The 23,615-nt window shown below is 55.5% G+C and overlaps 1 protein-coding gene across 4 annotated transcripts in view; it reads right to left on the minus strand.

The window, feature by feature from the left end:
* Positions 1–822: 822 nt before the first annotated feature.
* The window catches only part of SRPK2 (SRSF protein kinase 2), a 28,836-nt gene continuing 6,043 nt past the window's right edge, over positions 823–23,615 (minus strand). Inside the window, exons 1-16 of one of the 4 annotated variants that reach the window (XM_032954468.2) lie at positions 18,546–18,639; positions 16,438–17,517; positions 11,325–11,449; positions 10,896–11,004; positions 10,074–10,161; positions 9,635–9,722; positions 9,233–9,339; positions 8,603–8,794; positions 7,991–8,101; positions 7,102–7,669; positions 5,465–5,800; positions 4,540–4,640; positions 4,065–4,172; positions 3,487–3,556; positions 2,571–2,663; positions 823–1,702 (exon numbers count right to left, since the gene is read on the minus strand). In XM_032954468.2, the coding sequence (XP_032810359.2) occupies positions 1,518–1,702; positions 2,571–2,663; positions 3,487–3,556; positions 4,065–4,172; positions 4,540–4,640; positions 5,465–5,800; positions 7,102–7,669; positions 7,991–8,101; positions 8,603–8,794; positions 9,233–9,339; positions 9,635–9,722; positions 10,074–10,161; positions 10,896–11,004; positions 11,325–11,449; positions 16,438–17,426 (3,270 nt within the window). In that variant the 5' untranslated portion in view covers positions 17,427–17,517; positions 18,546–18,639 and the 3' untranslated portion in view covers positions 823–1,517. Of the gene's footprint in view, positions 1,703–2,570; positions 2,664–3,486; positions 3,557–4,064; positions 4,173–4,539; positions 4,641–5,464; positions 5,801–7,101; positions 7,670–7,990; positions 8,102–8,602; positions 8,795–9,232; positions 9,340–9,634; positions 9,723–10,073; positions 10,162–10,895; positions 11,005–11,324; positions 11,450–16,437; positions 17,518–18,545; positions 18,640–23,615 lie in introns of those variants that run through there. The other 3 variants (XM_032954470.2, XM_032954467.2, XM_032954471.2) reach the window with 3 other exon arrangements.

Below are 23,615 nucleotides of genomic sequence, written 5' to 3' on the forward strand. Positions count from 1 at the left end.
GACTCTTGCAATTTATTATCTCAGAACAAACCCATGCAAGAGAGCGGCTCTCATGCCCTGTGTACAACGTTCAAGTATTCCCCATGCAGGTATTCAAGTATCAGTATTTTACCGTCATGCAACAGCGAACAGTAACCTTTGTGAGACCCAGTGGCGCCGAGTTCCTGGACAGACGGCTTGCAGAGAAACACGACGACGAAACGCTCTCGCGTCCGGAACACGTGGGGCAAAGGCTCTTGGGCGAGGGGCCATGCGCACACCCGGTGTTGCACTGCACAGTAGAGAGCGGTCAGGGAAGTAAGTCCAAACGTCACTGGTGCACTCAACCATAAAGCTACCACATTTATGCGAGGCTCAAACAGGACACAAGCACCGTCTGTCTTCCCCACCGAGTTTTACAAAGCCCTCAGTGACGAGGCCGGACCGTCAGTGGCTGTGGTTTCTGATGTAGGCCCTAGCTATTCCTCTGCCAGCCCTGCCCACAACTCGACTAGCCCCCACCCTTTTCCCACACCACGAGCGGAGAATGAGTGCAGGGGCCATTAAATACGACTCAATTTGGATATTCAATCATTTTTCTGAACAGAACAGACTTTCATAAACCTGGGGGGGATGACTCGCACGAACCAATGTCCTGAGGAGTCTCGAGCTGACCGCCTCTGAGCTTTCAGTGTGCAGTTGTAGACAGGGGGCGGCACCCCAGATGCGGGAAGCCACGATCTATTGCAGATAACGCGACCAATTTAAGCAGCAACTCGACGCCACAACCCACATCGCACAGTGGCTAGGAAGTCGGTTTGCAGATGAACACAGGAGCATCGGTTACTAGATAACAAACTTTATTTTGTAAGTCCTGAACTGCAGCATGCTCTAAAGATGGCTGCACTTTAGATTCACAACAAAAAAAACGGCACACGGAATTATTACAAAAAGAGAAGAAATGTGCATGTGAGAATAACGGAAGGCGCAGGCAGGAGGCAGCTGACCAACCCACACCAAGCTCAAGCTAACAGGCGCCACAGGGCGTTCCTGTCGAACCACGACAGGGGCCGACGCTGCCTTCAAAACGCGTTTGATTCCGGGCGGCTCAGGTATTGCTTATTCATCTCCACTGCCGATGTTGCTACCGCAGGCTAGGGTGGGGGAGGAAGGGCTACCCCAGGAGGTTCCTGTCACTTTGTCAGCCGCTCCCCCAAAGGTGGGGGGGGGAGGGGGTCACCGGTGCTCGAGGTTCGGGGCGCTAACGCAGTGGTCGGCAGGACCCTAACAGGCGTGCGGGGACATAGCACAGCTACGAGAAGCGGGCGAGGGAGCGCGCGTTGTGGCGGCGCCTGGTACCGCCCCACAGCAGGGTAAGGGGCGCAGCAGTTCAGCGCGAGGCCCCGCGTGTCGGTCGGCTTGCGCGGAAACACGGCGCCCGTCGGCTTTACGTCACTCAAATGACCGGCCGGCTAGTAAGATCACGCGGGGAGCAGCGGCGAGGCCGACAAACTTTTGCCGGTCCGGGCGGGCCGGCGCTAGCAGCCGAGCCACGCGTGCTTGAGGCACTGCGCGGCCGAGGTTCTCTTCTCGGGCAACACCTCCAGCATGGGCAGCAGGAAGTCGGTGAACATGGCGGCCTGCTCCAGCGGCCACTCGTACTTCTCCACGAGGACATCGAAGAGCCCCCACGGCTTCAGCTTGGTGATGTGGCGCAGATCGCCTGTGGGAGGGCCAGCGTAGACGGTGCTCGTCAATGCCGTCACGCTCGCTGCACGGTCGTTTGCGATGAGGGTCGTTAATGTCAGTTGTGTGGCGTTATCGATAATCGCAAGCAAAGAAAAGATTAAAAAAATATATACATCGAAAGAGGCCAGTCCCTGTTGCGTGTGTGTACACGTGTGTGTGTGTACACGTGTGTGTACACGTGTGTGTGTGTGTGTACACGTGTGTGTGTGTGTACACACGTGTGTGTGTGTGTACACACGTGTGTGTGTACACGTGTGTGTGTGTGTGTACACGTGTGTGTGTGTGTGTGTACACACGTGTGTGTGTGTACACGTGTGTGTCTGTGTGCATCAGACGAGCCCTGCTGTTGGTGCCTGATGGCTGCTGCTGCTTGCCCAACCTCCGTACCGTTTGAAAGTTCGCGTCTGCCAATCGACCCATTACTAAAATTGAACCGGATTTGATGATCAATTCCATGATGTGACCGTCAAACTGATATTGTTATATTCTCGGAGCTGGAATTCAGCTATCTTGAGTTCAGAACAAAAGATAAAAGTGATGGGTTTTTTCCATTGGTGACCAGGCGGAGATGACCTTGCGACTCTTTCAGTCCGTGGTCAATCACAGACGGCAGCTCCGAGCTACCCGGCCACCTCTCATTTATTTTTGTTACATTTCTCCTCGTTCGAGAACACTTCTACCACTACGACACTGCCCATCCCATCGCCTCGTCACACACTTCAAGTTGGCCATTTATCATCGTCCGCACGTTTACAGGTCAGTGAAACTCCTCCGCCTCTTTACGTAACAAACATCATCATCACTGCCATCACCGTCGTCACCGCCGTGGCCACACTCCGCACCTTGTTTGGTGAAGAATTCCTTCGAGTATTTCCCCGAGAGCGCGTACTTCCTGGGAAGCCTCCCCATCAGCTCCGTGATCAGGGCGATGTGGTCTAGGAAAGGAATACAAATTCGCCCCCACCCCGTTATGTCGAGGCACCCGGGGGGGGGGGGGGGGGAGCGCCGTTCCAGCGCCAGCGGACGGTGTTCGGTGCTTCAAGTCGCCGCTGCGGCACCGGCTCTGGAAGCGCCGCTCGACGCAGGGCAACCGGGGACGACGACGCCGGCAGCGTCCCCTCAACGAGGCGCTTCATCGTTGGCGCCGCGGATGCAAACGACGGCCACGTGAGATCGCACGGCAGAAACGGCCGTCTCCCTCACCGGCGAAAAAAACCAAGAATGTGCCACAGCGCCATCTCAAATCGCGGGTTGCGTCGTAACGCCACTACCCGCTTCCATCATTCAAACTATTTAAACCATTTTTTATTTTACCAGATAAGGCCCACTGAGCTCTATAGTTGTTTTTCAGAAGCGACCTGGTCACAAATGATAGCTCAACGAAGTGACTTATCATGTCGACATTTCTAGCAGCCAAATACCATAAACGCATGTTTCTAAATGCGGAGTTTAAAACCGGAGGACCTGGAGAAAAATCCACGTGACCACACGGAGAACATGCAAACTCAAAATATACAGCAGGTTTCAGTGTCGGGATCGAATCCACGACCTCCTGTATACCAGGAGAGGTAGTGAACATCTCATCACCGTGGCGCCCTCATTCATGGGCAGCATCACGGATACTCACCACGAGGCTCTGCCAACCGGGCGAGTGCGAGTGAAAGCGACCGAGCGAGAGAGCGAGTAAGCGAGCGGGCGAGCGAGTAAGCGAGCGTGCGAGCGCGGCCGCGTTGGGAGCGTGCGAGGCTCTGGACCCACCCTCGTCTCGGCAGTAGTCCTCCCCCGAGTGCGGCTCAAACAAGTAGTCGCCCGTTGCCAGCTCAAACGCCTGCACGGCAAACAACAAAGGGACGAACCACGAAGCGCATTACACACCGCGCAGGCAACCAACCGGTCAGACGCGTCTCGCCCACACCTTCTTCATACACGGCCAACGTGGACACGAGTGTAAAGCTGTACGGCGAGGGAGGGGATTTGGCCACGGTGATCAAGGTGTGGGGGTGAGTCCGTGAGAATGAGCCGATGGGAGCGAGGGTCATTATCACGGTTGGCTACGTACGGTGCGGAAGAAGTCCAACATACAAACACACAGGCCATGAGAGTGAGACTGTGAGAGGGTTAGGTTCTAGGAGTGGGGTGAGGCAGAAAGGTGAGGCCTTGGGTATTAGGCTGCAAGGGTGAGACCAAGGGAGTGAGGCTCGTGCATTACAACTATGGGGTGACATCTTGGGTATCACGCTGAGGTTGTTACAATGGGAGTGGCTGTGACGGGGTGATGCTGCTGCAGAGGTGATGGGGCGACGCTGTGGAGATGACGGGGCGAGTCGCTCTCTCACCATGCATGCCGTGCTCCAGATGTCGGCGGCGACGCCGTAGCCGGCTCCAATCAGCACCTCCGGCGCGCGGTACTGCCGCGTCTGTATGTCCTCCGTGAAGTGTTTGTGCTGCAGGGACACATCGCACCATTGGGCCCGACGTCACAATCACCATCATTGCACCGGTATGCCCACCATCACGATCGGTAAGCATTATTTTTATTCATGACGCATGTTTAGCCCAGCAAAGCCGAAGCAAGTCTCAAGACTCTTTATTCAGGAGGGTGGGTCATCATACTTTCGCACCATCTCACTCACCAAACCACAGTGCTCGTGGCACCGTATTGCCCGCCACCACCGATGCCAACCGATCTCCAGCGGCAACTATCACGAGCAGAGTAACCCACGGCTCCCTGACCCCAAGCACCCTCCACGGCCACACCAGCAGGGATGAACGCGGGAGGCGAGACGCGGTGGTGGTGCGGTGGCCACTCACCACCCAGCAAGCGTTGCCGAGATCGGCGATCTTGATGGTGAGATTCTCGGCGTTGCCGGGATCCAGCAGATTCACCACAAGGTCGGCCGAGGACGGCGGCACTGCACGCACGCACCCACGGACATGACACACGCGCATGTTACAAACATGTTACACGCACAGACATCTAAACAGGCACACGTTACACAAACACGCACGTTAGACACACGCGCACGTTACACATTATACCTTACACACGCGCGCACACACAAAGCAAATACAGCACCAGGCATTGACAATCCACCCTACTATTCATACTTATTCATTTGCTTGCATTATCGTCTCACTGTCGTCCCTTTTCTATCATCTCCGTCATTGGTTGACATCAACTTGGACGACAAGGCCTCATCCTTGCAGTGCTGGTTTTTGCCACCAGGTTTTGCCAACCCCCGTCATGAACGTGTCCGGTTTGCAACAGGGCAAGTCCCGAACATCAGCACGACTTGACAACTGTAAGGGAGTTACCGTGACCCCTCGTTGCGGACAACGCGAGCGAACGCTTTCACGGCGACGCGGTGGCCCAGCGGTAGAGGTTCACGGTTCGGTTCCAGCGGCCGCCCTGGTTATTACTGCGGCGTAATAACCTTCACCGTGGACGTTTAAGATCCCGTGACGTCATTCGCAAGAGCGTGCCATTGTGTGCTGGCGTCAGGGTCCAAATTTTGCCAGCAGCGCTCACCGCCCCCTGCTAGCAGACTGGCGTCCCGGGTCACGCTGGCAAACAAGACCCGACCCTGGTAGCTTGAGTTCTCACGACGTCGAGCAAAACCCAGCTCTAAACGTCCGCTCGCAACCTTCGTTAGACAGCTCCGTCAATCGGTGTGCGTGCAGCGAAGCCCCCGGGCAAGCAATGCGAGGCACGCGAGGCACGCGAGTGAGCGCTCACGTTGGGAAGCGTCTCCCGCTCCGGACGCCAACATCACGCGGCTCCGCTCGCCGCGCTCCTCCTGCCGCTGTTGCTCCCCCACCCCAGGCCCTCGCCTCCCCGCGGTCCCCTCGTCTCCCTGGCCGTCGCCGCCGCCCTCCGCGGGCCCCGCGTCGGCGGGGACCCCGGCCGCCGTCGGGGGCCCCCCCCCCTCGGAGGCCGGGGACGAGAGCCCCGACCCCGACCCCCGCGGGGAGAGCTGCGAGGCGGAGGAGGGGCTGTGGGCGCGACCGTTGCACAGCGGGCGGTCCTCCGCGACGTCGTTCGCTCCCTCCACGGCTCCCGCCACCTCGCCGACTGCATTGACAGGGGGGGAGCTTTTAAATCGAGCCAAGGGTCGTGAATTAATTGCGTGCTGATGGAAACCTATCATTGGCAATACGTATATATTGTTGCTGTCGTTGAAGCTGCAGTTCATGCATTGATGATAATTCCGCTACATACTAGTATATTCATGAGTAGTTAAATTAATATTTCAGATATAATGCCTAGAGATAATTGATTGGTTGATCCGGTGAGGACATAACACCTATTTAAGAAGCCAGGTCAAGTATCGTGGCGATTCTGACTTCCTGGATCTTGTGCCGAAGATGCGAGTGCGCTGAAACAATAACCATTGTCGCATCGCCAAACGCGTGTGGACAACGTGACGAAGTAATTTGCTTGACCGTGTCGGGTAGTGGAGGGGTCCGAACGACAGATTTGGCCAGATGGTGACGTAGCCAAAATACGATTGTGAATATGAAAGCCAGCGTCTAATGAAGGGGAGAGCTCCAATGTCTCTGGTCCGATCGCATTTGGCCTTGTGGCTCGCTGGAAAGCACAACCACCTGGCAGACCCGGTGGTGAACTGTCGCTGGCGCGGTCGTTATTTAGATTCCCAGCCATCTGGAGCACAAAAACGTTTCGTAAACCTGAGCGGTAAGCGATTTTTGCGTTCAATGCTAAAATATGTGGCGAGAAAATCGAAGTTCGCAGACAGCTTGGCAACCGTTGCTGAGGATGACATCGTCACTCCACCAGCCAATCGGATGCAACGGGGATTTTGCCGCAAATTTCCATGTATTCTGCTTCTGCTGCAGCATCTGATGAGGTGGACACCCTCGTTTAAGATGCGGATGGCAAAGTATATGTATGTTGAATTTATTTTGCACAGTACGTAGTCAACCGTGTGAATGGAAGGTGCGGGATTAGAATCACACTTTGATTACATTAGAATCGCACTGTGCTCGTATTAGAATCACACTGTGCTTGCATGTAAAGAGTACATAGTGGGGGAGCAATGAGAGGGCAGGGCAAAGAGGTAGGCAGGGGCGAGTCCAAGGAGGATCTTGACGACGCCGAGTGTGACCCTGTCGTTGATCCGGGACAGAAATGGGAGTCAGTGGTAGCGATCGTAGTATTGGGGTGATGATGTCACAACGGAATTCTTGACCAACTCACACGACACGTAGAGCCACTACAACCATTTGCTACACGCAAAGGAGGGAGGTGGACCAAGGCACGGGAGGGAGTGACGACGTTAAGGAGGAGGGGGAGGAGAGGATGGAGGCGCAAGCGGAGGAGAAGCCACCACACGGCAGTCGCACGCCGCTTACGTTCCTCGGCCTCGTCCGCCATATCATCCAGCTCCAGCAGCGTCGCCTGCAGCTGCACGGCATCGTGGGAACACTCGTCCGCCTGCGTCCCTACAGTATCGTGCAGCAGCAGCAGCAAAGCATTGTGGGTCGTCTCTGGGGGAGGCTCAACGTCGAGGGCGGCCCGCGCCTCACCTCCAGGCAAATCGGCCGCGGTGGCCACAACCCCGTCCCGTGCCGGCGCCCCATCGGCGACCTCCTCCTTATCGTCCGTGGCCGCGGCCCTGGCCGTGGCCCTGGCTGTGGCCGACGCGTCATCACGCGCGGCCCCTCGCTCGACGTCCGGGGGGCATCCCAGAGACGTCGCCACCGCCTCCTCCTTCTCCTTCCTCTGCTCGTCACCGTCCTCCTCCTCCGCCGCCCGCCGCCCCCCGCTGGCGGCCGCCTTGTCCCCCTCCTCCTGCTCCATCTCCTCCGGCTCGTCCCTCTGCTCACGCAGGGCAGCGGCGGCGCCGAGGGAGGGCGGCTCCTGCGGCGACTCCTGCGGGGCGCCGGCCTCGCTGGGCGAGTCGCCCTTGACCTCCTGCGCCTGCGGACGGGAGGCACGCAACACCGCGGTCAGTCGGCACACCGGTCGTGCGTCCCATCTCAACGCCCCCCCCGTCCACCCCCCCGCCCCACCGACCTCTAGCTACCCAGCAGTACGAATGGGTGCACGGCGGTTAAGTTGACGGGTCGTGTGCGGTGGGGTAAGGCGGTGTGGGTACTGCCACCTCTTCCGAGATGCCTGGACGGCGTGGAAGAATAGGCCAAGTATACCCTCTCGAGTGACTCTCTGCAGATCCCTCCAGTGGAGGCCGTACCCATTAACCGGCCCGGCCGCGAGCGCTGCGCAGGCTGCCGCCCTCACCTCGCGCTCCATCACCTCGATGTCCTGCATCCGCTGCTCCAGCAGCACCGCCTGCCGCTTCTGCTTCTTCTTCAGCTTCTTCTTCTTGTTGCGCGACAGCTTCCCGTCGCTCTGTGGGACGGGGGTCAGCGTTAGAGCACGGTGCACCGGGGGGTCGCGCGTGCCCGTAGCGGCAGGGAAGTTTAACACCGCACAAGTGTCGTGTGTGGTTTGAGTGGTGGTGGTGTAGTCATGGTAATGTGTTGGGTTGGTGGTGGTGTGATGATAGTGGGGTGGTGGTGGTGCTGCTGGGTGTCGTGGTAGAGTGGTATGGTGTGGTTGATGGTAGTTATGAGGTAGTGTGGTGGTGGTAATGTGTTGAGTGTCCTGGTGGTGTGGTGGTGGTAGTGCTGTGTAGTGGAGTGGTGGTGGTACCAAGCTCACAATGGTAATGGTGTTGTTGACAACACTCTGCTGGGTATGACGACGACAGAGGTACTGCGGTAACGGTGGCACCACACTGCACGCTCGGGTGGCGGCGCGACGGCGCGCATGACGCGGTGCGGTGGGATGCGGTGGGATGCGGTGGGATGCGGTGGAATGCGGTGCGGTACGGTGCGGTGCGATGCGCACCCCCCTGAGCTGCGGCGCGGTCGACACGGCGGAGCCGGAGGGGGGCGGCCCCCCCTGCTGCTGCCACTGCGTGGCCTCGGCCGCCAGACGGCGCACGTAGGCGTCGTCCACGCACAGCAGGATGTTCTCGGGCTTGATGTCTGTGTGGATGATCTTGCACTTGGTGTGGAGGTAGTCCAGACCTTGAAGCACCTACGCACGCGGTAGCCGCCAACAGTCGATATGATGACGTCTCGAACCCGCACGCTCTCGAACCCATAATGATGTCTCTAATCTGAATGCTCTCTTAACCCATGTGGCACAATCCCAAGGCGGATTTTTTTTGCACTTTTTCAGCTTTTTTTCCGTTTTCTTTGCTCACGATTACTCAATCGGGATTGCACGCAGCAGCAATCATCATTGTCCTCGACTAGCAAACTAATGCCCGTTCCCAGCCCAGGTGCAGTCAACTTGTGCCACACAGGGACAGCTGCCTCTAGGGGTGTCCTGTCGAGAGTGTTGATATGAGATGCAAGATGCAATGCACTCCGAGGTGACCCGGCGTGTTACGGGAGGACGGCTCTGTCAAACACAATTCCTTATTGTTGCTGCAAGGAGTCAACGTGAGGGTTGACGTTCGATGGACGTCACCTGCTGGATGATGCTCTTGACGCAGGGCAGGGGCAACCCCTTGTAGTTGGACTTGATGATCCACTTGAGCAGCTGATGGCCCAGCACCTCAAACACCATGCACACGTCTGGGAGCGGCCACGCACAGTCAAGGGAAACCCGCACGGCCAGCGCACGCGCGCAACGCACGCTCGGAACACGCGTGTGCAAAGACAAAGATCCCCCCTGTAGCCTTCAGACCGTAGGGGGCAAGCGCACCATCGAAGGCTGGCACGGCACACGACGAGGTGGTATGGCCAACGCCACGTCCGGCCACCTTTGTCTCCCCAGTGCTAATGTTTACAATCAAGGGGAGGCCTAGATCCGGTTCAAATCAACCATAGGGGCGATTCGCAGGGGGCGGTGGCAGGTGGAGGAGGATACGGAGGCCGTTGACCCCGGACACCTTGAAGTCGTCCACCAGCTGCACGACCTTCTCCCGGTTCGGGTCCTTGGGGTCGCCGTCCCGCACCTGCAAGCAAACGGCGCACGCACAGACGCTGCGACGCGCGCAAACGTGCCAACGGTGGCGCCGTGCGCTGGTGGTAGCAGCGGACCCACGAGGTCCTCGTCTCATACTCGACTGGTGGTGTTGGTGCAGCGGGATGGTGGTGGTGATTGCATCATGAGGTGGTGGTGTGGTATAGGAGCGGTGGTACCTTGTGGTGGTAGCGGTGCAGTGAGGTGGTGGTGCAGTGTGGTCGTATCAGCGGTGTGGTGGTAGCGGTGCCGTGTGGAGGTGGTGCAGTGTGGTGGTGGTGGTGATGTAGTGTGCTGGTGGTGGTATCATCCCGGCGGTGCCGCGTGGCCGCGTTTCACTCACGCATTTCAGCAGCTTGATCTCGTCGAGCGCCGTCTCCGTGTAGTGCGGCGCGCTCTTCACCACCTTGAGCGCCACGAACCACTTCACCCTGCACGGGGGGGGGGGGGGGGGGGGGGCGGCGGGGAACGCGGTGGGAGGGGGGGGGGCACTCGGTCAGATTCGCCCCCGCAAGGAGCGGCAGCGAGACGCCTGAACGCCGGCCGCTGGCGCCGAGGCCGACCCGCCATCACACTAAACGTAAACAACATCAGCAACGCGGCCAGCGGCGAGACCATTCAGGGTGCAGTCTGCAGAGCAGCAGTAAAGTCAAGGGGTAAAGGTGATCATACAAATCAGTGTCGTTTTTAGACTAACAATAGACTTTTACCGGACCCCTTTTTCTAATCTCAAGATAACGAAAAGAATAGCCTCGACTCTTTCGGGCAATATGTATCTATTTGGTGTAATAAGATCTTAACACCTCCTGTATTATTGCTGAAAGAGTTAAGCCTATTCTATTTCATCAATGGCCTTTTGTTTATCTAGGGCAGGCCACCCTACAATACAGTCGGCAATGAGAGAGACTAGAGCAGAACCTGTTGGACTGGGGGAAGGGGGGGGGGTAGCAATAGAGCTGGGGTGTGGGGGGCCACCTTTAACGGTGATGTACCACTAAGGAAAGGTAACTTGGGTGGGCCAAATGGACATTTGGTGGTGCAGGGCTTACCCAAGGGCCTACCAAGCACCGGACCTGGCCTCCAATGAAGAGGCGGGTCTTTGCAAGTTGTGGGTAAGACCATGTGCGTGTGTAAGAGGGGGGCGGGTGTGCTCAGCAAGACTCACTGCATGTCCCAGCAGAGCCACACGGTGGAGAAGTGGCCCCACCCCAACTTGCGCACGACATGGTAGCGTCCGTTGAACAGATCCCCAATCTTCACAGGGTGGTAGCCCCCTGTAGCGCACACACGGTAAACAAACCTTCCCCTTACCTGGACCAGACCATCCTGTATGTAAGCTCCACACACAGCACACAGCTCTCCCTTGCCTGTACCACAACACCTCCTATTCGCATGGTTGGCTCCGTACGGTGCAAAAGAAGTTCAACATACATACAAACAATACCCTGCTAGAAAAACCCGGACGCACCACAACGCCATACACACCACACACGTCGCTCCCTCTGTCCTGTCAGGTGCAGCAGATGCTGCGATTAAGCCGAGCGCTGGCACAGCGCTCGCACGCATACACGCACGCACACACACACGCACGTACCCTTCGTGTAGTCTGCAGGGTCCTCCTGCTCCTCATCGTCAGAACCCACCAGCCCCTCGGGCTCTGAGTGGCCCTCATCGCCCTCCTCGCCTGGCTCCGGGCTCTCGCCCACCCGCGCATCCACCCTGCACACACAAAGACAAAGAACCCCCCCCCCGTGTAGCCGACACAGAGTGTTGGGGCAAGTGCTACGAGCGAACTCCTAGGATGGGGTGGTGTGACCAGCCAAACTAACGGCTGCCTTTATGTCCCCCAGTACTTTTGTTTCCACACTGCGTCAGGTACTCATTTAAGGCTGATTCAGTCGTGGGGAGTCCCAGAAGCCAGTTCAGATATTCTCCACCGATTGAAATTTGACCCAAAAAAAACCTAAAGCGATTAATTTAATTCGTTTCTAAGAGTTCATTGAATCGCTGGGTAGGCCTACAATAGCTCTCCGATATCTTTTCGGTTGCTGAAGCTCACAGAAGGTGCAGCGAAACGTCAGATATCGTGCCGAACAACACACATCCAACATGGCAGGACCTGAATACACATCGGAGAGCCAGACAGCCCTACTGCCAACAGCCATGCGATAGCAAGGCTACACACAGCTCTCTTCTCTCAGCATTACTCCGGTTATTCCCTCCACATGTAGAAACATCACACATTTAGAGTATTTGGCGACTATAAACGTCCACGTGATAAGCCGCTTTGTTGAGCTATCATTTGTGATAGCCAGGTCGCTTTTGAACAATAGATGTTGTGCTCAGGCCGACTGTGAGTGACAGTTCATTCTGAGCACGGACAGCAGTAAATTTCAGGGTTGGCGGGGTCAAGCCGGGAGGTCAAGGGCACATGGGCGCAAGCCGTCTCGCCAGACTCTCCGCGACAACTGCCGCCCACCGTGCACCGAGCCTGTTACCGTCTCACCCGGAGCCAAACTAAACCGGCAGGAGTGGTTACAATCCGGTTCCAGGCCTGTGTCAATCATCGATCAGGTTCTCGCCTGATTAATGATAATGATGGCGATGAGGCAGGTCTGCCTGGCAGCGAGCGTTCCCATCTCTAGAACTGGTTCAAAATCTGCCCGCGGAGGGTTTTATTCTTTGTTTTACGACTGAAAGGATGACGCAAACCAACAAAGCAAACAGCTCTTATCTTGTGGTGGCTTACACAGGCTGTGTCCTGGCCTGTCTGGCTTGAGCATAAAGTTATGTTAGCGACGATAATAATAAGAATGTGTACACGTGCTGCAGCTATCTTGACAATCTACTACTGGATGAGGACCGAGCACTTTCCAGGCTCAACCATGCTTAGATTTTTAAATCTGTCGAGATCGGGTACATTATAGGCAAACTGGCCATGGGGTAATGGTAATAATGGTTATTATTTACGCAGGAAAGTGTCGCCGAGACTCAAGACTCTTTTTGAGGGAGGGTCTTGCTAAACTGGGATGTTTGCCAGTCATAAAATATATTTTTTATAATTCATAAAATAATTTAATTCACAGTCCTATGTCAATCCACTGCTACTCATTGTGTCAGTCATAGATGTGGCTTACCATACTTCACCACGCTGGTCAGTGGGAATGGGGGTTAGTATCTGTTTAGATATCACTCGCTACTGCTAACAGCCACATCCTGGAATTAAACTTGGGTTACCGGGTTCATCGCGCAGTGTGCTAACTCACCGAGCCACTGTTCACCGGCGCTTATTGAATATGCCGTAGCCGAGAGATGCAACTACAAAGAGGAAGTTTGTGGGCCTGAAGAAACGTTCACGCTGGCCGAAAACAAACGACAGGAGCGCCATAAAACTTGTCTTCGACAGCAACAACAACGGAACAGGAATCCCAGCACAGTTCACGAGTCAGGATAACGCACTTGCGATGACAGCCACCAGCTCCAAACAGCTGAGATATCTGCATTTTTTGCACAGGCAGCAGAAGCACAACAAGGAAACGATGTGGCGTTGGGCCGTGCCAAGTTTGTCGCCAGTGTTACGGTGAGGGCTGCCCAATATGCGCGCCTCAGGCACCACAATGTAGCAGGGGGCAATGATTACTACACTGTACTGTGATTAATCTTATTATTATTATCATTAAGCTAAATGTGGACACCTACGGCCTATCTTTCTGTGGGTCGCGATGATGATGATGAAGCTCGTGTATCCATAAAATCATCACCAGTCTCACGAATCTGTTTGTTTTTCAGGAGGTTCCTGCCAAGTCATTCTCAGCGGAGGGCGATGTTGCCGTTTGTAATCCCGACTGAGTAATTTGCAGTGTCATTTTTCTACGTTGGTATTATTTGCCAAGATCAAATTCGGGGAGGGCGGGGAGAACACAAACTCCACACAGGAACGGGCTCCAGTCGTGACTCGAACCCAGGCCCCTTTATTACCGCCACCCTGCCGCCCAAGCGTTAGCACGGATGAAGTTGGTGCGCACGCGCAGCCGCCCTGCTCTTCCTGCTGGCGAGCCGGTGGCCGGCGCAGCGCTGCGTGCGGCACGAGCACAAGGGTGGCCACGTTGTTATCTTGCAATGCAAAGCAGGAGGCCATTCATGTCACATTTTTCTGTTTGAAATGGGGTCACTGCATCTATTTTTAGCGCTCTCCACGATGGCCAGGGCACAGGGCTGCCAAACTACCCGGCGCAAACCCAGACTCCTGGACTATGGAGTCACCACAGCCCCACGCCTCCATCGCCTGCAACCGACCCCGCGCACACCCGACAATGGGATTCATAGCGCCGTACAGAGAAAAAAACCCATCTCTAGTTTACCCCACATATCTCAGCGGTCAGGCGCAGCTCTTCAGGCACAGCTTTCCAAATCTGTGAGGGCCGAGGACCGAAATAGGCGAAACGCTTTTGCTGAAAGCGTGGCTACCTATGGGTCTCTCTGTAGGCCTTGAAGCTTGTGTCAAATGACCTGTGACAAACAATGTACGTATGTTGAACTTCTTTCGCACCTTACGTAGACAACTGTGCTAATCGGAGGTGCGGAGCCGTTTTTTAGGATGCATTATCCCCCGAACCGGGCAGCAATGGGTAAAGAAAAAAGTAATCAATTCAACGACAACAATTATCCCCGCATCTTGCCTCCCCACCCCCGTATTAAGGGGTTACACTAAGGACCAGGCATGCAACGACACGTCCATCCATCTGTTAAAATCGATTCCTCTGCTTGGGTTAAATACACTGAATTGTGCGAATCACCTGCTCGCGACTTATTTATTTAAATGAAATGCAAAGCACGTGTAAGAGTTGTATATAGGGCAAGATCACACTCAATGTGCCCGAACTCACGCCCGATCTCATACGCGAAGCGCATGAGACTCGATGATCTACGTAAACCAAGACGGACATTACATGCAGGCGAGGAGATCGGACGAAACCGTACGAATGAGACCAAACGATAAAAACAACACAAACACTGGCAAGTAAACAAGGAGAAGTATAAAACGATTGAATCACAACGCGTGATCGTGAAGATCAGTTCGCAGGCAGGGTGAATATTTACACCTTCGCAGCAGACGGCATCAGAGCCGATTGCTCAGAAACATCTCGGTTGTAAACCCAAGCTTGGGTTACAGCCGCACTCTATTCCTGGAAGTCTGCCGTCTGCAGAACCAAGGAGCAGGGCAGGGCCCTAGAAAACGCCCGAGTACAATCAGGACAACCGCTCCGTGCAAACACTTCGTGCAAATGCTCCGTGCAACCGCTCCGTGCAACCGCTCCTCACGCCGCACCAGCCACTCGGCAACTCCGCCCAACATCGGCAGTGGCAGCAGCGTCTGCAGTAGCGGTGGCAGCAGTATGACCGCCATCAGTAACTCCGCTCAACAACAGCAGCAGGAGTAGGAATAGCAGTGCCTTCAATAACAATAGCATCCCAAAGTAGTCGCAGCAGCAGTGACAGCAATGGCAACACTATCAGCAGTAGCGCCATCGGCGGCAGCATTAGCAGCAGTACCAACAGTAGCAAGAGCAGCATCATTAGCATTAGAAGCAGTGCCATCAGCAGCACTAAGAACAACCAACTCGTCCGTGCTCCAATGGTTCAGTTGCTCAACAGGTTCTAGCTACCGGCAGCGCCGGGCCAGCTTCCACGGGTACCGGCGACCCCCGGCGCTCACCAGCGGCACGTGTGATACCACGCGAAGAAGCGGCTCTGTCGCACCATGCCGCGGCCGTTCCCGTCGTCAGCCGATGGCCGGCGTCGGCGTAACCCGAGACGGCACCCGAACGCTAACCCGACGGACCGAGCGGCGGAAGCCAGAGGGCCCGTCCTTTCAGCCGCCCACTTGCCACGCTCGCTCTGACGTTTCCCCGAGGGAATGACTCGGCGCTGCCACCACCCGTATGCTCCGGGGATTCCACCTACGGGTGGCGCTGACCCTGGCACGGTGGAATCTGGGACGGGAGCGTTACATTCGCACGACCCGGCGGCACCGAGCACACAGCACTGCGGTCGACGCGAGAGAAAGTCTCCGAGTGTGTGCGGAGTTCACTGGGCGCACCACACGCAAGCCTAACCGGGGGATGTCTGGGTAATGATTTAGTTATTACTGTTGATAATTGCGATTAGAATTGCGTTGGTACACTTCCTAAAGGTGTCGCTAATAATTATGGCGATGACAATCCCTGCTCCTTATGATGATACACATAAGTGAAGATGATATCCCTGTAGGTTTTGATGATTATGATGATGATGATACAAGTAAATGATTTACAGAATTTTACGGCCCATTCTCAATCCACTGCTGGATTAAGGCTTCCCTATGTCGTATTGACCAAGAAAGTTGTTTTGACCATACTTCACCACACTGGATCGTGTGGTGAAGTACGGTGGCCGCGAATCAAACTCAGGTTGCCGGGTGAATGCCGCTGTGCCAACCACTGCTCTACCACTCCTCCCTCTCATACATCTAAATTGTATTTTAGAACGCGATGACGATGATAACAAAAGCCAATCGCACGTGCACACACACGCACAAGCCACTGCACACTGCCACCAGGTTACCAAAATCTCAACACACTGCAAAGCGGGTGCAGTAATTGGGGGGTGGGCAGCCGTCATCCCAGCCGCTAGCGCCTGGCCTACCGGCCTCGTACCGTTATACTGACCTGGCCCCTCCGTACCCATCGCACGGCTCCCACTGGAAGTCCCAATCAATCGCTTCAGCTGCTGCTGGTGCCGCTCCGTCCACGTGGCATAGTGATAGTTCCATTGCTGATTCCAGGGATAGTTCCATAGCATGTTCCAGCGTCGAATCCAGCGTCGGTTCCAGCGCCGGTTCCAACGCCAGTTCCAGCGCCGGTTCCAGCGCCGGTTCCAGCGCCAGTTCCAGCGCCGGTTCCAGCGCCGGTGACGGTGACGAAGACAGAGACGCGGCGCTGGACAGAGCGGGCACCATCGCCGCAGTGCTCAAGTCCTCGTTCAGTCGTTCCCAGAGCTTCTCCCCGGCGTCGGCGTCGAAGCGGCGTGACAGATACCCCCAGTCTTCAACGTTCACCTCGTCGGGCTCCTCGTCAGGCTCCAGGTGCCGCATCGAAGCAAACAGCATCTCAGGAGGGTCCAACCAGAAGTCTTCGGCTGGTTCCGAGCGGCTGCATTCCGGCGGTTTCGTCTCCGGCCGGTGAGTCACCGCGCGTGCCGGGGCCGACCAAGTAACGGGCCCAGTCTTGTGCAACTCGGGGGCGGCACTCGGCTCCGGGGCCGCTGCGGGATCTGGGTCCGAGTTGGCATCTGGGTGGGTGTTGGTTTCAGGGCCCGAGCTGGGTTCTAGGTCCGAGACGGATTTTCGGTCCGAGTTGGAGTTCGAGTCCCCGACTGCATGCGGGACCGCGCACGTCCCCGCGCCCGTCACCGCGCTCGGTTCCGGCTCCGCGGGACCGGCTCCCGCGGCACACGGCTCCACGGAGGCCAGCGGCGGGGGTGTGCGCGGAGGCTCCTTGTCCGTCGGGCGCCGCTCGTTGGGAGGCCCCGGGGGCGAAGGGGATTCAAAGTCAAGCGTGACCGGAACGGCGGGGGGCGCCCCCCTCTTGCCCCCCGCCAGACGGCCCAACAGCGCGCTGAGCGGCGGGCATCCATCCAGCAGCCAGGACAGCGGCATTGCCGCGAGACGGGATGCGCTTGGCTCCCTATGCCTCGCCGCGCCTACTCACAAATCTGCCCGGCCCCGAGCGTCGCTCGCCGGCACACATCTACAAACAACAACAACCACAATGACGACGGCGGTGGCGGCAACAACAACAACAACCAACGCCGACCTTTAAAGTGCCAACGCACTGCGCGGGCCTCGTGACCTTCGGACTCGTAGGAAAGTTTTCAAAAACAACCGCTCAACGTGCGGCACTCCCCCGGGGAAGCCAATCCTTAAACCGAACCGTGCCGAGCAGGTTATTTAAGTCTGACAAACTAAACACGCTGCGCTGCACTGCAACACGAGCGGGGAATTAACGTTGGCTGGCGTACGCCAAGGCAGCACACCCAAAACCGCAGGGCGGCCGTGGCGACCGTGTCATTGGCCGTGGCGCCGGCTGCGTGCGCGAGCAGGGAGCTGGGGTCGCCCGTGCCTTCGAGCCGCCGGCCCAGGGTGGGATCCGCGGCGCAAGCTCCAACACGCACGTCCACATTCCGCCGCGCAGTGCCCTACGAGGCCACTTCCTCCTCTCAACGACGGCAGGCACCGGCCAAAATTTCTCTCCTCTTGTTCAGCAAAGGCTCGGCGCTCCGTGCCACGCCGTGACAATCGCGTGCCGAGGCAGCGCAGCTTTCTCGGCCAAATCAACAGCTTTGGTCAGCCGTGACGAATCGCCCAACTCGGTCGGACAAAGCGCAAAACTAATCAATTGCCGTTTCCCCCACGGAAAGGGTCACTACCCTAGTTTATGATGGGCAACGGCACTGTTTATAGGGTACAACCACACATCTCGTTACACGTAGACTTGGACCCCAGATAACATTCTCCACACAACTTTGAACCCTATGACAAATTCTCTCTCAACGCAGTCCAAAGTGACCTTTTTGTTCAAGCTGAACAGGTCCGCCACGGCTCGTCTTACGGGTTTACAAACCCGCGATCTAACCCAAAAAAAACCTTTATTATGAATAATATTGGTCGCGAAAGCCTACGTGTTAAACTTACAAACCCCGCCGCCGATCCCCCGCGAGAGGGCCCCCGATGAACAAAAGCGGTCTCTCTCCGGTTACGGCAACGTTTACGACGTACCTTGCGGTGCGCGCACACTTCACGCACAGACCTCCTCAGCCGGCCGCCACCCCGGCACACTCTACCCCCGGTTCGTCGTCGCGGAGAGTGGGGGATCCCAGCCCACGCTCGCACCCTACCCACCCAACCAGCTCCCACCCACCCCAGCCAGCACCCAATGAGGTGGCGGCCCAACCCGAGTCTCCCGGTCATCCCACCCCTCCCGCCACTCAGCCCACACACTCACCCATTCACTCACCTACTTATTCTCACTCCCGCCCCCACCCCACCCGACTGGTCGCCCACTCGGCATCTCATCCGCTCGTTCGCCTACTTACTTTCTCACCCAACCATCGCAAACCCACAACCCCCTGCCTGGATGCGAGGTTCGCAGTGTTTTGGAGTTGACGAGAGAAGCGAATTTTTTTAAATCTGAAAAACAGATCATCAAGATCACTGCTCAAAGTCGACTTCAAAATTACAATGTTGACAACCGTACTTTTGATTTTACATTTCGATCAAAGTCAAGTCCAAGTGACTTCCTGCTCAAATGAGCATTGAGCCAGTGTTCATTTCCTGTTTACAGCCAGTTGTTGAATTTCCACATTCCTATGGTGGGGGCGAGTCTATTCATATGACAAGCACCGTTGCCTTCCCCACAAGGTGATGATAATATAATTGTATCGTCGACCCTCGAGACACGATGGGCTGAGTCAACCTGGACCCCCTTGCTAACGAGATATTCCATCAAGGCTTTTGCCATGGAGAATATTGAGTGAAATGTATCAACCAGCATTAGAACCCAAAAACATTCCGACTGTGAACCAGCCGCTCGCTCTACCGTGGAGCCACCTGGTCAGGCGACCTGCTACTTTATTTTTATTAAATGGCACGTTTTTGTTTCACAGTATACCTTAGTTAATATGAGTTGGCAATCTGAAGCTCTTACCATTTTGCTGCTGTGCTCTCTACTGATGACATCGAGGCATGGACCCAGATTAGCACGGCGAACATCAGGACAGTTCGTACCAATAAGACGTGGTGGCAAAAATTGACTGTCGATCTCCAAATCTAGACCTCACACCGACCGACCAATGGATGAACTCTTCTACTCGATCTGAACTCCAGATAAGAGTCAAACAAACCATGACCTCCGCAGTGTTCCTGTCAATCGACTCCTAACAACGCCACGATGCTCTCCAATCCGTTTGGCTCTGCAGATTTCTCCACTCGCTAAATGAATCCCCTAGAAGACATCACCCGCTAATGATGCGGGAGACAGGGCGATCCTTCTGTCGACCAAAGACAAAGATCCCCTATATAGACTATTAACAGACTGTTGCGGCAAATGCTGTTAGCGAGCAGCATGTATGAAGGTAGACACGGTGCATGAGGGGGTGGGTGGCCAGCACTACGCCCGGCCAGCACCATGCCCGGCCGCCTTTGTCTCCCTCGTAGCGATGTTTACATACTGCACCAGGTACACATTTCCAGCTGAGTAGATCTAGAGGAGGCCAAGGCCCACTTCGATCATTATCACTTGGTGTTAGCTGTGAGTGGGCATACAACTCAGATGTCAGGGTGGGAAGCGCAGCGCGCTAACTGCTACACGACCGCTCCCCACTACCAGCAGTGGTCTTACAAACACACACAAGAGGGCCAAGGTAAACCGCTCATTCAACGTGTGTGCATTTCGATTCATAAAATAATCTCAACTGTTGAGTAATTCTTTCACCTTTGCGGCCGAGGTGTTTTACCCCAAGGGCATGAACTAGAGGCCGTTATAAACAATAACTGCTGGGTATGACTGTGTGTGGCTGTGTGTATGCTAGTGGGGGTCAGTAGTGTAGCGGTTAGCGCTACGCTGAGCCACGAACCTGGCGACCCGAGTTCGATTCCCGCTCACGGCCAAAACCAGTGACGATTATCTGAACCAGTCCTGGTCCTCCCCTAGGTCGACTCAGCCTCAAATGAGTACCTGGTGCAGTGTAAACATTGTCACTAGGGAGACAAAGGCGGCCGGGCGTGGTGTTGGCCACCCACCCACTATTGTGCCGTGCCGGCCTTCAAAGAGACTCGCTTACAGCACTTGCCCCAACAGTCTGTTAAGGCTATACTGGGGGATCTTAGTCTTTGTGAAGGCTAGTAACTTTGTATGTGTGTGAGCGGCTGAGTGTGAGAGTGGTTGAGTGTGTGGGTGGCTGATCATTTAACAGGCATAGGTTCAATCCACTGCTGAATGAAGACCTCCCCATACATGTCAAGTCACGGGGGTTGTTTGACCGTACTTCGAAACGGCAGCCAGTGTGGTAGACCCGGTTCAGATATCACTCGCTACTAATGTTAGCCATGACCAGGAAATGAACTCTGGTCACTGAGTTCATAGTTGTGTGTGTGAACCACCACGCCACTTCTACACCCCAGCATTAGCATCAGTAATTTGCATAACCTGCAATACCTGATTGCGAAATGTGCAAAATGTGAAATTCAATGCACCTATCGCAAGCTTAAGAATTAATTTTAATCGCGCGACTGACACAACATCGTTACGAACCAAATATCCACCACTGATCCAGGTCTGCCTCTTTCCAGGCCGACACGGCAGTGCAGTCTCTAACAACAGAACAGACAGCCAGGCCAAGATGAAGTCTGTTCTCCCATAACGCGGTAGTTGCATTTTAATAAATAATGTATAATAAAGGGTAAAGCACAGTCCGCAATAACACGTGGAATGCGTACGCAGGCCGAACAAAGACTGAGGCACGTGGGTAGCATCTAGAAGCATCCAGCAGCATCCCGCCGTGTGTCATGATGCTACGTTGAGGCAGCCGTACGACCGCTTATCCCTACTCACGCGACGTAGTTCCGTTCACTCAATCGCGTTATAACCAACTCGCGTCCGCGTTATGAAAAGTGTGTTCCCTAAAACATTAATCGCGTTATATCCAATTCGCGTTATGAAAACTATGCGTAATAGGAGAACAGACTGTACCCACCCTTTTAACAACACCGAACGCACGGGCACGGTCACTTGACTCGCCGGCACGGCGAGAGAGAGGCCAGCCAGAGGTGGTCACGCTCTGCCCAACCCCGAGACCTCAGCAGGGGAAACACACAACCGTTCGGTGGCCCCAACACTCATCACCTTGCAGTCCTCTGGCCTCCCAAGGGCGCACGACACCTGCCGCGTGTTTGCCAAAGACAGGCGCCACAACGATCGCGAACCGATGCCGCACCTCAAGTGTGGGCATGGAGATTCAAATAAAGACGGGAAGGTCGTGACTGCATGTCGCTGGAAAAAAACCTGGGACAATGCCAAACGTCCCTAACGAGCACCAAATCTCCGGCCCAACGGCAAAGAATCCCGGTTTCAACTTACCCAGCATCAGAACATTGCCAACAGATGCGGCCATCTCCTATACTGAAGGAAAATTAAGAATAGCCCACGGTGCCACTGTGGCCACCGACCTCAAACCATGAAGCACACAGCAGCTCCGCTGCCAAATTCCATAATTCGCCGGCAGAATTACAGATATTCACCAGGAGGCTGCTCCTCTCCTGAAGCCGTCCACTGGCTCAATCACCAATCTCCACGTGATAATATACACGTTGCTGGTCAACTCTTCGCCACAAGAAAGAAGACTGCAAACAATAATTGCGTGCCCCCTCCAAACCTCCACCACAATGCCCACCCCACACCCCAATGGCCCTTTGTCTAAATAAAAAGCGCACGTGCTCGCGGAGAACCCAATGGAAAGTGAACGCCGCCTGTCACACGTCCACGTGGGCCGCGGCTTGTGACCCAGCACGTCGGTGGCGACAGGTGGCCCAGCTGCTCCGACGGCACCAAATCAACAAGCGGCGACGGATGCTGGCACTGCCGCCGCCAAGGATTCACCGCCGAAGCACGGCCTCGGGTAGAAGAGATGCGTCACGTTCCACTACCGGACAACCACACCACCGCACAACACACACCGGCCTCAAAATAGCTGGAACGGCGTGCCGTCATGCTGCTCACGGTACCAAGAGAGGGCTTGCTGCCCAACCTGCCACGGCGCACGCTTTCTTGTGACGCTACAAGTGCCTTCCACGAGCTCGTGTCCGAGACGTTGCTCGAATCAAATGCAGTTTAATGTCAATGACAGGTTTACGACTTAAAAGAAAGAAAAGATGTTGTCACATTCGTCATAAACACTGTTGCATTGACCCTCAAGGAAAGTAAGCGGGCTCGAGCAGAAGGCATCGCCAGATGGGATGATGGCCGATGGATGAGACCGGTGACGGAATTACAGTCTCGGGAGCACACCCAACAGAGAGGACGATCGCTGAGAAGACCGAGTGATGAGATCTTCCCATGTGCAGCAGCTAGATCATTTTTGTGCTATTGTGGGCCCATGTGGGATGACAGCGGCGTGGAGAGGCCTTCACCGGGCAGTGGACTGAAAATGGCTGAGAATTATAACAGAAACAGATATTATCAGCCGATGTTAATGGCACTGGATTGTTTTGGAGAAAGCCATTGTCTGAAATGTTCTGTTATACATTTTGTCTTGTCATAATTTATATTACAATAATTATAACGTACAGCCCTTTGTCAATCCACCGCTAGATTCAGGTCTCCCCATGCAGTCAGTCACGGGGATTGGTTGACCATAGTTCACCATGCGAGTCAGTGTTGGGTTAGCGAAGGTGGGTGTCACGGGACCGGCTCAGATGTCACCCGGTACTTTTGTTGGCCATAGCCGCGAATTGAACTCGGCTCACCGAGTTCGTAGCGCAGTGCACAAACCACATGCACCGGCGCTTGGGTCATAAGTCAGTGCGAATGGCGAACGCAGTGATTGTGAAATTGATGCTGAGACAACACTGCCAACAGGCCCTTGCTTGCTTACATTATTGACAAGAGTCGGAGCAATCGCGTTGGCTTGTATCACTCCCACCAACCAGCAAAGATATACGTAAGCAAACCGCACTGTACAAAGTGTGAGCACTTCAGCCAAATGTATCCAATCTGGGTAAATCAACATTATGGCATGAAACATCGTTTCTGGATGATGATCGGGTAGCACTGCCAGGGTGTTATGTACACAC

Source organism: Petromyzon marinus, chromosome 14, assembly GCF_048934315.1.
Source record: "Petromyzon marinus isolate PM22_M1 ecotype Great Lakes invasive population chromosome 14, UKy_Petmar_22M1.pri1.0, whole genome shotgun sequence".
NCBI lineage: Eukaryota > Metazoa > Chordata > Hyperoartia > Petromyzontiformes > Petromyzontidae > Petromyzon > Petromyzon marinus.